This window comes from Ascochyta rabiei, chromosome 1 (assembly GCF_004011695.2).
Source record: "Ascochyta rabiei chromosome 1, complete sequence".
Classification (NCBI taxonomy): Eukaryota; Fungi; Ascomycota; class Dothideomycetes; order Pleosporales; family Didymellaceae; genus Ascochyta; species Ascochyta rabiei.
This window is the reverse complement of record NC_082405.1, coordinates 1,005,636-1,021,280: the sequence shown is the minus strand read 5'-3', so window position 1 is coordinate 1,021,280 and position 15,645 is coordinate 1,005,636. Positions and strand designations below refer to the sequence as shown.

Below are 15,645 nucleotides of genomic sequence, written 5' to 3'. Positions count from 1 at the left end.
ATATAGTCTGTATTGGGTATCAAATTCAGTCATCCTATTAGTCGTATCGTTTTGTGCACCTGGCCCGTCGCTCTCTTTCTTTCTACCTCCCTTCCTCATCTTGCTTCCGTCCACACGTCATTCACTCAAGCCGTTATAGTGGCAGTCACAGTAGCTGTGACTGTTTCCTTCTCCTTTTCTGTCACCGTGACAGTGAAGATCTGACTCGGTGCGATCGGTGTAATGATCAATGGTCCCTCAGACGAATTAGATGTCGGCGCTGGCGCTGATGGAGCCTCGCTCGGTCCTGCAGGAGCTTCTGTTGGCGAGGGCTCCACATTCGTGACAGAGTATGGTGGCCCTGAAGAGGCAGGTCCGCTTGGAGTGGGTAGTGATGAAGCAATGGGTGATGATGATGCTGCGAGCGTGCTCGATGAGGAGCTTGGTGCTAGCCCAGTGCTTGGCGACAGAGTCGTTGCCGATTCCGCGCTTGTAGATACGGAAGATGGCGCAGCAGAAATCACAATACTTGATGATGAAGACGCTGGAGTTGAAAACACTGGCGGTGTCTCTGCTGGTGCAGAAGATGGTGACGGCAAGACGGTCGTATACTGTGTGACTATAACAACCGGCGGAACTTGCAGCGATGTCGAAGGCAGGAGTTCGGCCGAGGGCGATTGTACAACCGAAGTTTGGACTGAGGAAGATACAGGAACAGCAGGAACAGCTGCAAACGCAGAGGTCGAAGATATGACTGACACCGCTGGCGCGCTTGACGCTAGAGTCGAAGAAAGTGCCGAGCTTGCAACAAACGATACCTGCGACGCGGCAGGTGTAGGGAAGACGGTGGTGTACTCTGTCTTTGTGACTACAAGGCGCGACGAAGTCATCAAGGTCGAGTTGGTAGGGGGCAGAACTACAGAGCTTGGAGACGGCAGTGAAGACACTGTAGAGCTCGTAGGTACTGCGGAGGAAAGTACTTGCGTAACCGACACAAGACCTGCGCTGGTGTAGCTGATCGGACTACTACCTGGGGTTGCAGTGCCTTGAGATGTTCCCGGATGGGTGAAGCCCGGCATTCCCGTACCGTTCTGTGCCGGTGGTCCTCCAACAGACGCAGCGGGACTAGGAGTGACAGAACTGGAATGAATAGAGCTAGGCAGGGCGGAGCTGATGACAGTAGAGCTGACAATAATAGTACTGGGGGCGAAGAACGCTGCTGTTGTGCTCTCGTCCGGCGAGTACGTAAACATGGGCGGCGCGTAGGTCGTCGCGCTCACCGCCTCACTCTCGGCTTCGGCTTTTGAGCTGGAAAGGCCCTTCGCTGGGAATGAGCTCACTGAGCTCATTGGTTGATTTCCAGCAGGAGCTGATGATGAAGATGCAACATCTGAATGTACAACACTCGACTTAGTTTCTAGAGTAGGAACCGGTGCCAGCGACGTAATGAATGAAGTCGATAGAACAACCTCAGGTGTTTGGGTGGCCATTGCTTGGCCATCTGGAAGGAGGAACGTGATAGCAGGTGCTGTCTGTGTAAAAATAGTGGGTTGTACGGGCTGAATGATGACAGCAGTCTCTGCGCTGGCGTACTGCTCGCTAAAAGATAGTAAAGTCGGTACAGAATTCGACGGCCTTGTGGAGGCAAACGTAGGCTGTGACGAGAAGACTGAGCCATCCGCGGTAGCAAGAGACGTCGATGAAACATCTTCCGCTGTGCTTAGAGACCGAGACACCTCGACGGTTGAAGAGGCTACCGATATTGTGTTTGCGTAGCTGGAGAGTCTGCTGGGGGTTAGGCTTGGAGCGCGATGGATTTGTAGACAACATACAACTGTCTCCTGTGGCCTTTGGGTAGCGGCCCTCCAGCAACAATAGAAGAAGACGCTGCCAGCAGCAATAGAGAAGTAAAACGAGCCATCTTGGATGGACTCGCGGATTAGGGAGAACGGAAGTGGAGAACGAAAGGAACGCGCGCGTTTACGACTGGATGAGAGCAGAAACAGAGAAATCCAAAATGACTGAGGAAATAGACAATTATGAAGGCAACGATCGACGGAACGAAGAGAACCAAGCTGGAAAACGGAGAAGCAAACGACAAGAATCGTTCGACTCAGACAGTCGACAACGCACAAGTCTGGAGCTCTACTGTGCGAGACTCACCGCTCGCAGGGGTCTGCTCTGGCTTTGAAGCATCGGTACCCGCCTTACCCTTTGTCTGGACTAATTGTAGCCTCTCATGTAGTACTGGCCCATTTGGCCTCAATTTGGAGGCGACACCAGGTTGTTTCCGAAAATACTTGACTTCCAAAGGTTGGTTGGAGGAGCTTGCCTAGAGACAAAAGCACTCTTGTTTCAGCTTGGAGCTAGGTACGCGAGAGCCAATCAGACGACGCAGGACAGTGCAGCCTCGTGACCTGGGCGGCTCGTCGAACAACGACATCTTCTTCGTGGCTACGCAGGCGACTAAGCGGCCCACGGCATTATCATGAGGCTCAGCGGAACGTTCAAACCTACGTGGTCCTTCTGAAGTCTAGATTTGGCGCTCGCGAACATTATGCCCGCCCAGGAAGACATGGCTGCACCTTGGCGGTGTGCACATGCACGACAACAACATAAATGGTGACGAGTTCAATAGCAGCCCACACTACAGAGCAACCCGAGGGATGCCTTCTGATATCCAGGATTAATTCCTGTGCACGAATGCTCTGGTACAACTATGCTACAGCTCAGACACCACCGCACTTGACCTGTCAATCGCCACACGATGTTCTGTATGGGACAGACATGTCAGATGCCAAACGTCGATTTTTACACCATCGTTTATGGGCTGAATCGAGAGCACGCTGGTTGCAGTCCCACCTCCCGATCGATATCTGGGTTGAAACTTCGAGCACGTGCCGTTCCTTATTCGTTGCTGTGGTGATGTCAAATAAGCGAAACGGTCAGGGAAAGCAAATACGACCAACCGGGGTGGCCTTTACACTCTGTAGATCGAGTCGACGTCACGATAGGCCGCGTGCTTTCCTTGTTATTGCGGTTCTGCACTTTTGTATTCTTTATCTTTGCACTCGTGTCTTTTCCGCCGGTGTAAACAACATGAGCGTCCGCGTCGTCGCACGAATCCGGCCACTGCTCAAGCAGGAGCTCGACAGGGACACCATCGTCACGGCCGAAGCGCTCGATGGCGATTCCACCGCTACAGTCGTGCGGTTACCCAGCCCAAAGAACGATGCAGAGTCGTTCAGCTTCCAGTTCAGCTCTGTGTACGAGCAGGAAGCCACACAACAACAACTGTTCGATGCCGAAAGTGCGTAGAGACCACTGGTCGCCACCGGCAGCCCGCTAACACACGGCCAGTCGCACCGACAGTGAAACACCTGTTCAATGGCTTTGACCTGTCGATCTTCGCGCATGGCTGCACCGGTACCGGCAAGACACATACGATGCGAGGAGGGAAGTCGCTGGCCGACCGTGGTGTAATCCCCCGACTGTTGAGCGCTATATATCGGCGATGCAAGAAAGTCGAGAAGGACACAGCCGGCGCGACAAATGTGGAGGTCGCACTGGAATACTTCGAGATCTACTGCGATCGCGTATATGACCTTTTTGAGCCTCCGGAGAAACGCACACCATCTGGACTCCCAATTCGCGACAATCACGGAAAGACAGTCGTTGTTGGTCTGACTGAGAAGCCATGCACAACTTTGAAGGAGTTCGAGCAGCTGTACGATCAGGCGAACATGAACCGTTCGACGTCTGCGACAAAGGTATGATGACGGTCTCAAAAGGTTGAATCGAAGTACTAACAGAAGCATAGCTCAACGCTCACTCTTCGCGCTCACACGCCGTACTTTGTGTCAAGATCACACAGACCACGGAAACGACGATTCGCATCAGCCGAGCATCCTGCATCGATCTCGCAGGCTCAGAAGACAACCGACGTACAGAAAACAACAAAGAGCGCCTGGTCGAGAGTTCTGCTATCAATAAGTCCCTTTTCGTGCTAGCGCAATGCGTCGAGGCGATGAACAAGAAGCAGAGCAGGATACCATACCGAGAGTCGAAGATGACGCGAATCCTCTCACTTGGTCAAAACAAGGGTCTGACTGTCATGATCCTCAATCTCGCACCGACTCGCGCGTATCACCTGGACACGATTAGCTCTCTGAACTTTGCCAGCCGCACGAAGAAGATCGAAGTCGCGGAAGTGGAGAACGACCCGGTTTACAGAAGCATGACGAAACCTCTTGCAGTGACAAGTAGCATCGGAGGGGCAAACATCAAGCGACAGCCTCTACGAGCCTTGACGGCAGCAGCTAATGCCAATGTAACTGAGACAGGGAAGGAGAAGAAGGGAGAGAAGCCTGTGAAGGCCTTTTCCGTGTACTCTGATTCTCGCAAGCCTGTCTCACGTGTATCTAACCTTGCTTCTCAGAATCAAGGCGTACGACGGACGGAAGCGCAGAAGCGGGTGGCAGAGCCGAGCAGCACGTTCGTCACCCGGCCTACCAAAACGTTCCGAGCGGCTGACAGCACCTCACGAGTTCGTAACATCGAGCCCGGTATGACGAAAGAATCTATCGAAGCGCTCATCGCGCAGAGGATCGACGAGCGTCTCGCAGAGAAAGCATTGCAGGATGCTGCAACTGCAGCTCCTGCACTTTCGGACGAGCTACAGCGGCGCCTTGATGACCTAGAACACCGCATTGATGCAAAGGAAGACGATGGAAAATCACAAGGCCTGCAGTTCTTGCTAATGGCCAAGCAGCATCATGCACGGGGCGAAGATGTTAGCGCTCTTCGCATGTATCACTTGGCCGAGCCGTACTTCCCTGGCAACGAGAAGCTACAATTGAAGATGAGAAGTTTGGAGGATCGAATACGACTAAAGCGCGAAGACGGACAAAAGCACGTCTCGACAACAGCACTGCCAGCACCAGCATCAAGCCTGATGGCACCATTGAAGGCAGACAAGAAGGCCTCTAGGCCGAAGACGGTGTTCCGGGATGATGCGGAATCAGAGGATGATGGATTTGCACCACCGCCACAGTCAGACCACGATGACTCGTTTGCATCAGAAGACAGCTTCGTGGCGAGGCCAAAGGTGGCTCGCAAGCCCAAGAAGGTGATGAAGAAACTTCCTATCTTCCGCGACGACCTTGATCTTTCTGCCGCCCCTGGCGAGCAAACACCGCGAACATCTCATCTTCTAAAAATCATCAACAGCCGGGACGTCAACCAAATTAAGTCGCTGAAAGGAGTGGGCTTGAAAAAGGCTGATGCTATAGTGAATTGCTTGATGGAGATGGACAACGCTGAAGTACAGGACCTGGCAAGTTTGGCTACACTGAAGGGTGTCAGCGGCAAGACTGTGGAAAATATGAGGATGGGACTGAGCATTGGTGGTGATTACGATTTTTGAGCTTTGGCTCGTCTTGCATTCTAGCGTGGAGTTTGGGCGTGATTCGAGATGGGCTTGGTGAAGATCACTTGCATAGCATGAGCGTGAGCATGGTGAATTTGTATTGAGAAGCATTTGAGTAGAATCAGTTCTTTCGTATTATATAGTTATATCGGCTAAACACGCACTTACATTCATAGACGGAATTGAAGTTGGAACACTTTATGGGCTGTCAAGAGAGCAAGTTCTATGGTAACTTCAGTCAGGTTGTCAGTTGTCGGCTTCGCGAGCCCACTCTTCCACGATCCGCTTTCAGGATCCGGCTGAGGAAATTGGTATTGACTCGTCTCGTAAAGCTACACCGCCATGTGACTGGAAGGCTCGACGGGGCTGGACACGACGGGCGTCGCCGACACATCCCAAAATCGGCCTTCACTCATTTCACCAGCGACGTGAAACCAAGGCGCTAAGTGCCCTAATGGAATTGCACAGTCAGGGTATCGAGTCTGTTTGCTTGACTGGGGCCCCACAGCTCTGACATACGGGATCTCCGCAAAAGTGACTAGCGCGTCCGGGGGATCAGCTGGTCCATGAGATAGGTCAACTCACCTGACTGACGGTACAGAAAGAGGGGCATTCGGCGATGGGTTCGGTGATGCGATGGTTGTCCGAGTCGTACGCTCTCGAAAACATTGAAAATAGCCTCATCCCTCCACCCGTCTCCGAGCTCTGCGATCTTTTAGCATGCAGCCACCTCTAGCTCGTTAAGGAAAACACCAGGCTCTTCTCTGCACTCCGCCCGCTCCCACCGGTAGCGATCCAGCATTGGGGAAGCAGTAGGTGATATTTCCGCCGTCTCACCTCTCGGTGTAACGTTACAGCGAGTCTAGCTCGGTTGGCATGGAGCATGGAGCATGGAGCATGGAGCATGGAGATGGTAGTGGGGAATTTGGGGAACCTGGGGATCAAGCTTTCAGTGGAGCCGGATAAATTATGATAATTGGCGTGCGGGGATGGAGTCGTATTGGACAGGGCTTCGTAGCCAAGGCATGCTTAGGCTCTGATAGGCTACTGTTCCGTGATAAGAAGGCTGGGCTGCGGCAAAGTGACCCTTCGTCGCAGAACTCGCCGAGAAATCCATCAAGTGAAAGCCATCTTCAAAGCGCTACACACCGTTCCGGTCGGCAGACCGCTGCTAACGAACGCCTCGTCTAGCAAGAGCATACGAGAACAAGGCCACCACAGTCGAATTAGTGAAATCACATGATTGTGTTCGGTGTTAGGCCGACTCGAGAGCTAGGTTCTGTAATGGAGGAGCGTTAGGAGTAATTGCGAATTCTAGATGCCCAGGTGCCATTCTGCAGGACGTTAGGCCCGTTAAGGTCTTGCCCCTGTGCTCTTTATAAGGTAGTGGTCTTTCCGGCTTTGTATCTACTTCTCTTTCCCCGCCATTCTTTACTCGACAACATATCTGTTACTCGGCCCACACTAGCAATCATGAGCGACCCCGTCGAGGTCAAGGCTTACGGTGGCGATCACCACGTTGAGAAGGCCTACTCTCAAGTGGAAGATGCCCACAACCTGGATGAGAAGGCACTAGCTGCCCAATACAAGGCGGCTGCGATCGAGGCAGAGAACGTCGAGCATGACATGGGAGTGCTACAAGCTATCCAGGCGTACCCCATGGCTGCCTTGTGGGCATTCATCATGTCTTGTACTATTGTCAGGCCCCTCACGCTCAGTGTTCCCAATGAGAGGACTGCTGCTAATACTGTTTTTAGATTATGGAGGCCTACTGTGTCTTCCTCATGGGTAACTTCATCGCTTTACCTGCGTTCACGAAGCAATACGGTGTGCCTGACGGTGAAAAAATGATTATCGTTGCCAGTTGGCAATCAGCGCTTCAAATGGGTGGACCAGTTGGTGCAATTATCGGCGTCTGCCTGGCTGGTCCCCTTACCAGTCGTATCGGATATCGTTGGGCGACAATCACTGGTCTCATGCTCCTGAACGTGTTCATCTTTGTCTTTTACTTTGCCGATTCGCTTCCGGTCATGTTCGTCTCCCAACTTCTCGAGGGCATTCCTTGGGGTATCTTCATCGCCAACGCACCGGCATACTGCAGCGAGATCACACCAATCCAGCTGCGCGCCCCTGCTACCCAGATGCTGCAAATGTTCTGGGCTCTTGGCGCTATCATCGTGACCGGTGTAACTTATTTCTACAACACTCTGGATGATGAATCCGCGTACAGGTATGTTCTCTTCCGCTCTACTGGCAACTGCTTCGCTAACAAATGATCCAGGATCCCTATTGCGCTTCAATGGATGTTCCCAACTCCACTCGCTATTCTTCTCTGGATGGCGCCCGAGTCGCCCTGGTGGTTGGTCCGCAAGGGACGTCTCGAAGAAGCCGAACATGCGGTTGCTCGCTTGGGACGCGCGGCAACACTGAACGCCAGCGAGGCTGTCGCCATGATGCGCCGTACAATCGACATTGAGAAGACTGTCAAGGACCCTAACCACCTGGAGCTTTTCAAGGGCACCGATCTGTACAGGACCCTCATTGTGTGTGGCGTGTACGCGGCACAGAACCTTACGGGTAACCTCATCGCCAACCAGGCCGTCTACTTTTTCGAGCGTAAGTTGTTATAGCTGCCGTCCCACTTGTAGCTAGAATGCTAACAAACTACAGAGGCTGGCATGAAGACAAACACTGCATTCGCCCTGGGTCTCATCACCTCCGCTCTCCAGGCGGTCTTCGTCATGCTTTCCTGGATCCTCACCTCATACCTTGGCCGACGTACCATCTACGTCTGGGGTTCACTCATCAACGTAGGCTTCCTGATCGCTCTCGGTATTGCAGCATCTGTTGGCGCCTCGAACGCAGCTTCTCTGGCACAGGCGTCCTTGGGTCTCATTGTCTCTGTCTTGTTCACACTGGGGCCTGCGCCCGCTTCGTGGGTCATCATCGGAGAGACGTCCTCCATCCGCCTGAGGCCTCTAACCACGGGAATCGGTCGCGCTTCATACTACATCGTTAACATTCCTTGCATTTTCCTCTCTAGTTACATGCTCAACCCTAAGGTACGACCCGTATCCCTCCGGATCTTGCGATGAACAGTTGCTAACGCAATGCAGGAAGCAAACCTTGGCGGCAAGTGCGGTTATGTCTGGGGTGGTACCGGTTTTGCTTGCTTTGTCGTGGCCTACTTCTTCTTGCCTGAGATGAAGAACCGGTCCTACCGTGAGATTGACATCATGTTCAAGCGCAAGATCCCTGCTCGCAAATGGAGCAAGACTGTCATCGATGTGCAGGACGACGAGTAGATTGGATCTTGGATAGGAAGGCTGCGACGTGCTGTGGACAGGAAGAGCCAAGCATTGGTGAGTGGTCGATACTGCTTGCAGATGATAAACGAGTTAGTCGGTGGGGTCATTCATGCTTTGTACATCTTTTGGTAACTACGAAGAGACAGCAAATGCACATTCAACTACTTGACAAAGACATGCGACAAAGGTAGCAGGGCCTTTAGCTAAGATGTACGAATCCGTGAGAGGCTCAGTGACTGAGGTGGTCATGGTGGTTGAGTGATCGCTGCCATTCCCACCTGGAGCATCAGTTTGGCGAAACTCGCCGTACGAAAACGGGGTTCTGGGTTGCTCGCTCGTATTCCGGAATCTACCCTGATCTCTTGGGAGCCGGTCCGCTTGCGTCACGGTGGATCTCTTTCTTTCAATCAGCTTGTCGCTTGTTGTTCGAAGTTTTGATGTTGCTGATTGTCCATCTGATTGTCCAGCTGATGTTCGTTATCAACGCGCGGATACGTCTTCCCGGCAGAATTTCTGCCCTATTTACCTGACGATCGGGACTTTTCATGCCAACCAGTCGTGGCGCGAAAGCCTGCCTATACTTTGAAAAGCTTGGATCGCGCCACGGCTGGTCTTGATTGGCAATCCTAAGTTGCTCGGGGAGTCAGTAGCTCGGTGCTCGGTTTGTCGGTTTTGAGAGGCGCGGGGCAGGCGGACGCGCCCAACGTCACCAGCAAATCGAAAACTTTCGCCAGATACCATAGTACTCGAACGGAAGGATCGAGAAACAGCGCTGCTGAAGAGTGTGGTTCCCTTCCTCTTGTTGTGGAAGATGAGAAGCATTGGAAGACAATCTCGCGTCGACACGGTCACGATGAGGCCATGGCCAGATGTCTGTAGGGCAGTTGAAGCTTTGACTTTTTTTCGTGACGCGCGATGCAAGTCAGACACGCAGTTGCTCACGCTAAACACGAATAGGTGAAAGTGGGGCGGCTTTTATTTATCAGGTCATCGTGCTATCATGACGCAGTAAGGCATGCTAACAGTGAACAGCGAACAGCTCTCATTCGGTGGAAAGCTCATCTTGTGATGGAATCCTGTTGAACGAGCGGTGCTGAATCGCCCAATGCCCAATGGCACAGCTGGAGCAATGGATCAGGAGAGCTTTCCAGTTCCAGCTGTCCAACGGTCGCAACTGACAGCTCCGCGCTCAAATACAGCTGGAAGCCCGTTACACAGCTCTTTGTGCTCCTGCAACTTTACCTTGAGCCTTCGATTGACCGTGTACGCCGTACTGGAGCTCGAGGTCTTACCTGAAACCCTCAACAACCTGTGTACTTCCGCCCACTCCCGTCCACTACATCATCGTACGCATCTCCACTGAGACCTAACTTAAAGGCACGCGTTCGCCTGCTCGCACCTCCAACCACAACAGCAAGCATGGACGCAATGATCACGGCCCCGGCTCCTGAGCCTGAAAGGCTCACCGAAGATCTCGACAACCTGAGTCTGTCGCCATTCGGTGTTGCCAGGTCCTCTGTCAACGAGACACCGCTCAGCGACGATGAAGTGCGCCTTATGACCGACTACTTCCACGCTTCTCTCTACATGTGCTTGGGCATGATTTACCTGCGAAGGAACCCTCTACTGCGCGATCCATTGACATTGGATCATCTCAAGCGACGTCTCTTGGGTCACTGGGGATCCGACGCCGGCCAATCGTTCACCTACATTCACATGAACCGTCTGATCAAGAAGTACGACTTGGATGCTCTCTTCATTTCCGGGCCCGGCCATGGTGCGCCTGCCGTCCTTTCCAACTCCTACCTTGAAGGTGTCTACTCTGAGGTCTACCCCGACAAGAAGGAGGACGAGGAAGGTCTGAGGAGATTCTTCAAGTACTTTTCGTTCCCTGGCGGTATTGGTTCTCACGCTACGCCCGAGACACCAGGTAGTCTGCATGAGGGAGGAGAGCTGGGTTACTCCATCTCCCATGCTTTCGGCGCAGTCTTCGATCACCCAGATCTGATTGCTCTGACAATGGTCGGTGACGGTGAATCTGAGACCGGTCCCCTGGCTACAAGCTGGCACTCCACCAAGTTCCTGAACCCCATCACTGACGGAGCCGTGTTGCCCGTCCTGCACTTGAACGGTTACAAGGTAAGAGTATCTTCCACCTGTTGGTCCAGCCAGTGAACTGACATGGCCAGATCAACAACCCTACAATCCTCTCTCGCGTAAGCCACAAGGAGCTCGAAGCTCTCTTCGTCGGCTACGGATGGACACCCTACTTTGTGGAGGGTAGCGACATACCATCGATGCATCAGGCCATGGCCTCCACAATGGAGCGCTGTATCACCAAGATCAGAGAATACCAGAAGCAGGCTCGCGATTCTGGCAAGGCTTTCAGGCCTCGCTGGCCCATGATCGTCCTTCGCACACCCAAGGGCTGGACCGGTCCTCGCAAGATCGGCGAGCATTACTCTGAGGGCTTCTGGCGTGCTCATCAGGTTCCAATCACCGATGTTCTGACCAACAACGAGAGCCTCAAGAAGCTTGAGGAATGGATGCGTAGTTACGAGCCCGAGAAGCACTTCGACAAGGATGGTAAGCTTATTCCCGAGCTGAGGGAGCTGGCTCCCAAGGGCAATAGGCGAATGAGTGCCAACCCGGTCGCGAATGGTGGCTTGATCAGGAAGAAGCTGCATGTTCCTGACTTCCGCGACTACAGCATAGAAGTAAAGAAAGGCGGTGTGTCCAAGATGGGCAGCATGGCGAACTTCGCAGGCTTCCTTCGCGACGTTGTCGCACAGAACCCCAAAGACTTCCGTGTCTTCGGTCCCGATGAGACACAGTCCAACAAGCTTGACAAAATCTACGAGGCTGGCAAGAAGGTCTGGATGGCTGACTACTTTGAGGAGGACGAAGATGGTGGCAACCTTGCCTTCGAAGGACGTGTTATGGAAATGCTTTCTGAGCACACAGTCGAGGTACGTACGAATGGATGAAGTTGATACCTGAGTTTATTGCTAATAACATCCAGGGCTGGCTTGAAGGATACATTCTTTCAGGACGACACGGCCTGCTCAACAGCTACGAGCCTTTCATCCACATCATCGACAGCATGGTGAACCAGCACTGCAAGTGGATTGAGAAGTGTCTCGAAGTTGAGTGGAGACAAAAGGTCGCATCGCTCAACATCCTTCTCACAGCAACCGTTTGGCGACAGGATCACAATGGCTTCACGCACCAGGATCCAGGTTTCCTCGATGTTGTCGCTAACAAGAGCCCCGACGTCGTGCGCATCTACTTGCCTCCTGATGCAAACTGTCTTCTCTCTACCATGGATCACTGCCTGCGCAGTGAGAACTACGTCAATGTTATTGTTGCTGACAAACAAGAACATCTGCAATTCCTCACCATGGACCAAGCGATTGCGCACTGCTCGAAGGGTGTTGGCATTTGGCAATGGGCATCGAACGACAAAGGCGAAGAGCCTGACCTTGTCATGGCATCTTGTGGTGATGTCTCAACTCACGAGGCTCTTGCAGCAACTGGTCTTCTGCGCACGCATCTACCACAACTGAAGATTCGTTTCGTCAACGTCGTCGACCTCTTCAAACTGATTGACTCAAGCGAGCACCCTCACGGTCTGAAGGCGCACGAGTGGCGAGCAATCTTCACAGACAACGTCCCCTGCGTCTTCAACTTCCACTCGTACCCCTGGTTGATCCACCGGCTGACCTACGGACGCAAGGGTCAACAGAACCTCCACGTTTGTGGATACAGGGAGAAGGGCAACATCGACACACCACTTGAGCTGGCCATCCGCAACGGTACCGATCGCTACAGCTTGGCGATTGATGCCATTGACCGCATTCCTGGCCTGGGCAACAAGGGTGCATCGGCACGCGAGACACTGCTCAACGAGCAGATCCGCGCGAAGAACTACTCTTACCACGAGGGACTGGATCCCAAGGAGATTGGTGACTGGGTGTGGCCTTTCTAGATACGGTTCTCTTGCGACTTGAGCCAAGTCTTTCTCGGTTTCATGATGGTAATTAATGACATGATTTACACAAGAACCGCATTGTTTCTCCCTACGAAACCATAACCAGCTCATTGGTGTGACATAAAGCAACTGAACATGCAAATGTTATTATTGGTCAAAAGCCCTACGCTTGTGGATAAACTTGCTTGGTGTTTCCTCTGCGGAAGGACAGCTTATGCGTCTCGTTAAAGAGGATTGTGACCGCGCAGCCCTTTTTCTCGAAACTCATGACACTGAAGGCCACACAAACAAGTTAAGACAACCGTCTAGCAAACAACCTCGCTCCATGCACACGCTACACAAAACCCACAGAGATAAAACATAGCAGCACGTGTACGCGCTCGGCCGCGAATACCACAACCCAGCACCGCCCATCAAAGATAACAACAGCACGGCACCGCCAAAAAAAAAAACAAAAGAGAAAAAAAATTGAAAAAGAAAAATATCGCGTGTCATCTCCCCCCGGAAAGGCTCGAACTTTCAACCTCCTGATTTGCTCAAGCGGATTATCGGATAACACACTGTTATAACAGTCAGACGCGCTAGCCAATTGCGCCACGGAGGACATTTCAACGGATCTGTTGAGTCGCGCTTTGGTTGCGCCACCATTTGGTGGATCGATGAGCGAGGGAGGACTTTGTGCATTTATCTAGACATTGGAATGAGGTAGAGGCTGAGTGTGGGGGGAGATGGTGTTGGCTGGGTTGGTACGAGAGGGAAATTTTATTTCTTTGGGGGTGGGGGTGGAGCTAGGTTGGTTTTCCATGCTGCATGGCTGACGAGCACGAAACGGCAAGTTTTGGGGGCCATGGGGAGGTGGAGAAGAACAGCAGCGCAAAGCAAGCAGCTTAGAGTCGGTATTTGGATTTCTGCATGTTACTTTCCCCTTCTCTCGTATCCCAGGCCTTCACCTTGAGATTTCACGAAAAGCCCAATCCCGCCTCAAGCTCCCTCCATTTGTTCCCTACCGGCTGCACTAGGGTGTAGCTCTCCGTCGAGCTGCCCAACCTCTGCACCCCATTAACCATATACAGCGGTGTCACCTCCCCATCATCACTGAAGAACAGCTTTGGCCTTTCCCTCCTGTTGAACGTCTCCACACTTCCATCCGTGAAGTTTACCGTCGAGTTGAAGGCCTCCTGCAACTTGAACGTCCACGGACCCGTCAGATTCCTGCTATACATATGTGTTCCTACCCGCGGGTATTTGACGCCGCGCTCGGTGATGTCAATCATCCAGTGCGCGAGCGCGTGCCAGTGTCCACGCTTGTCGCGCCAGAGGAACGGATCTTCCGCCCAGGTAGGGGAGTAGTTTGAGGTGTTCCACGGCGCCGAGAAGACTTGTTTGTAAGGACCGTCGTAGGACGGGGCTGTGAAGATACTGAGGTCTTCGGCGGCGAGGATAGTCTCGCCTGTGGGATGGTTCGGCGACCAGAGAGGTGCCGGAGCTGGATTCGTTCCGTTTATTAGGATCTTGAACGGGGCCCATGGTCCGCGGATTGTGGGAGCGCTGGAGACGGATATGTTGTTCGGCCACTGAGCTCTGTACCGCGTCAACATCTGGACTTGTACAATGAAACCTCATCATGATGTGCATGGCATACTTGTTGATCCCACCACACTGCTTCGGATCCGGGATGTTCACGCCGATGCTCCAGAGCAAATACTTCCTGTCTGCCGGACTCCAGTACACATACGCATTATGCCTAAAACTCGACGTAATATTTTGTCTCCATATATACGGCCCCTGAGGCCCACTCGTGCTCTCTGCTCTGGCAATGAAGCTTGTGGGTCGCCAGCCACTCAATCCACAGCCGTACGCAAACTGGTCGTAGATGAGGTGGAAAAGCTTCGGATCATCCCGGTCTTGAACAATCTGGCCGCCCCAGGAGGAGTTGCCACGATTGCTGTAATGGTTCGGCGCAGTGGCGTTGGTCTCGTTGAAACCCGTGTATCTCGCTGCGGGCGCAAGATCGAGCCGTCCGCAATCATCACCAAACCAGCCGGGATCGCAGCGGCAGGTCGAAGTAGCATTCGTTTTGGTGCTAGGGAGGCAGAGACCGTTAAGACTACAGTCGTTATCTGTGACACATGATTGTGCAGCAGCGAATGCTACTAGCCATGCGGCCAACGAAAGGAAGCGCCGAGAGAGCATGACAGCAATTGTCACAGAGAAATCGGTTCACAGGCTTGAAGGTCTAGCGTCCAATGTAAGGGCGGTCGATATACAGGACGTGTTGCTGATCTCGCCAAGATGGAACATGTATGGAGATAGATATACCGAAAACGCTGGACTTGAGCAATTCCTGATCATCTCTTTCCTGAGTGGGATGCATTGTATGCACCCCGCTTTAGCATGTGCATGAACTATATTGCACCGAAATAAGTCCAATCAAAATTCAGTACTGTCTCGCGGGAGCACCCGTGACGAGAAACCAAGACCCCAACATGGAAAGCATCTCTGACGCTTGAGGGACTCAGGTTTGCAGTGACAAAGAAGATATGAGGCAGTGGTGCTAGAACACCCCAGCATATAATGTTAAATCACTCAACGAGCGTGCAGAAGTACAAGCAGGAATATGCAGGCCAGCAGAGACCGCAATCAAATTTTGATTCCTTTGCTCAAAGCCTTAGAGAGACCGAAGACAAGAGCTTGAAGTAGCTAAATAACGCTCACATGAAGGGGAAGATTGGTGATAAGGGGGTCAGGCCTCAAGGCCTTTTTCTCTCTCGAAAGGTATGAGAATATGAAGTGTCCAACAGTAGGAACCGACAAAAACACCTTCGCTGAAGCGCGTTGATTTCGCAAGCGTTGTGAATACACCCAAAACGTATACATATCGCGAGCCTCCACGACAGGCTCGCGCAGGAATGCATGTAAAGCAAAAAGCAGAGCAGAAA

The 15,645-nt window shown here is 52.6% G+C and overlaps 5 protein-coding genes and 1 non-coding gene across 6 annotated transcripts, besides 2 other annotated features; 3 read left to right on the top strand and 3 right to left on the bottom strand.

Annotated features, from left to right (window-relative positions):
• Window positions 1-125: 125 nt before the first annotated feature.
• EKO05_0000287 (uncharacterized protein) lies at window positions 126-1,900 on the bottom strand (the record flags this gene model as incomplete). The annotated part of the gene is made up of 2 exons (XM_059635404.1): window positions 126-1,764; window positions 1,812-1,900. 2 exons carry the CDS (start codon window positions 1,898-1,900, stop codon window positions 126-128), a joined length of 1,728 nt encoding a protein of 575 aa, XP_059491387.1.
• Window positions 1,901-3,078: 1,178 nt separating this feature from the next.
• Window positions 3,079-5,404, top strand: EKO05_0000286 (uncharacterized protein; the record flags this gene model as incomplete). The annotated part of the gene is made up of 3 exons (XM_038936730.1): window positions 3,079-3,289; window positions 3,340-3,749; window positions 3,800-5,404. The coding sequence occupies 3 exons, from the start codon at window positions 3,079-3,081 to the stop codon at window positions 5,402-5,404; spliced, it is 2,226 nt and encodes a 741-aa protein (XP_038802826.1).
• Window positions 5,405-6,281: 877 nt separating this feature from the next.
• Window positions 6,282-6,321: a tandem repeat.
• Window positions 6,322-6,880: 559 nt separating this feature from the next.
• EKO05_0000285 (uncharacterized protein) lies at window positions 6,881-8,712 on the top strand (the record flags this gene model as incomplete). Its single annotated transcript, XM_038936526.1, has 5 exons — window positions 6,881-7,105; window positions 7,165-7,637; window positions 7,689-8,023; window positions 8,078-8,469; window positions 8,524-8,712. The coding sequence occupies 5 exons, from the start codon at window positions 6,881-6,883 to the stop codon at window positions 8,710-8,712; spliced, it is 1,614 nt and encodes a 537-aa protein (XP_038802825.1).
• A 1,422-nt stretch (window positions 8,713-10,134) lies between these two features.
• Window positions 10,135-12,703, top strand: EKO05_0000284 (uncharacterized protein; the record flags this gene model as incomplete). The annotated part of the gene is made up of 3 exons (XM_038936807.1): window positions 10,135-10,854; window positions 10,905-11,684; window positions 11,738-12,703. 3 exons carry the CDS (start codon window positions 10,135-10,137, stop codon window positions 12,701-12,703), a joined length of 2,466 nt encoding a protein of 821 aa, XP_038802824.1.
• Window positions 12,704-13,147: 444 nt separating this feature from the next.
• Window positions 13,148-13,188: a tandem repeat.
• Window positions 13,189-13,201: 13 nt separating this feature from the next.
• EKO05_1t4 lies at window positions 13,202-13,310 on the bottom strand. Its single transcript has one exon. It is a non-coding gene; the product is annotated as a tRNA-Asn (tRNA).
• A 355-nt stretch (window positions 13,311-13,665) lies between these two features.
• EKO05_0000283 (uncharacterized protein) lies at window positions 13,666-14,899 on the bottom strand (the record flags this gene model as incomplete). The annotated part of the gene is made up of 2 exons (XM_038936890.1): window positions 13,666-14,287; window positions 14,349-14,899. 2 exons carry the CDS (start codon window positions 14,897-14,899, stop codon window positions 13,666-13,668), a joined length of 1,173 nt encoding a protein of 390 aa, XP_038802823.1.
• Window positions 14,900-15,645: the final 746 nt, after the last annotated feature.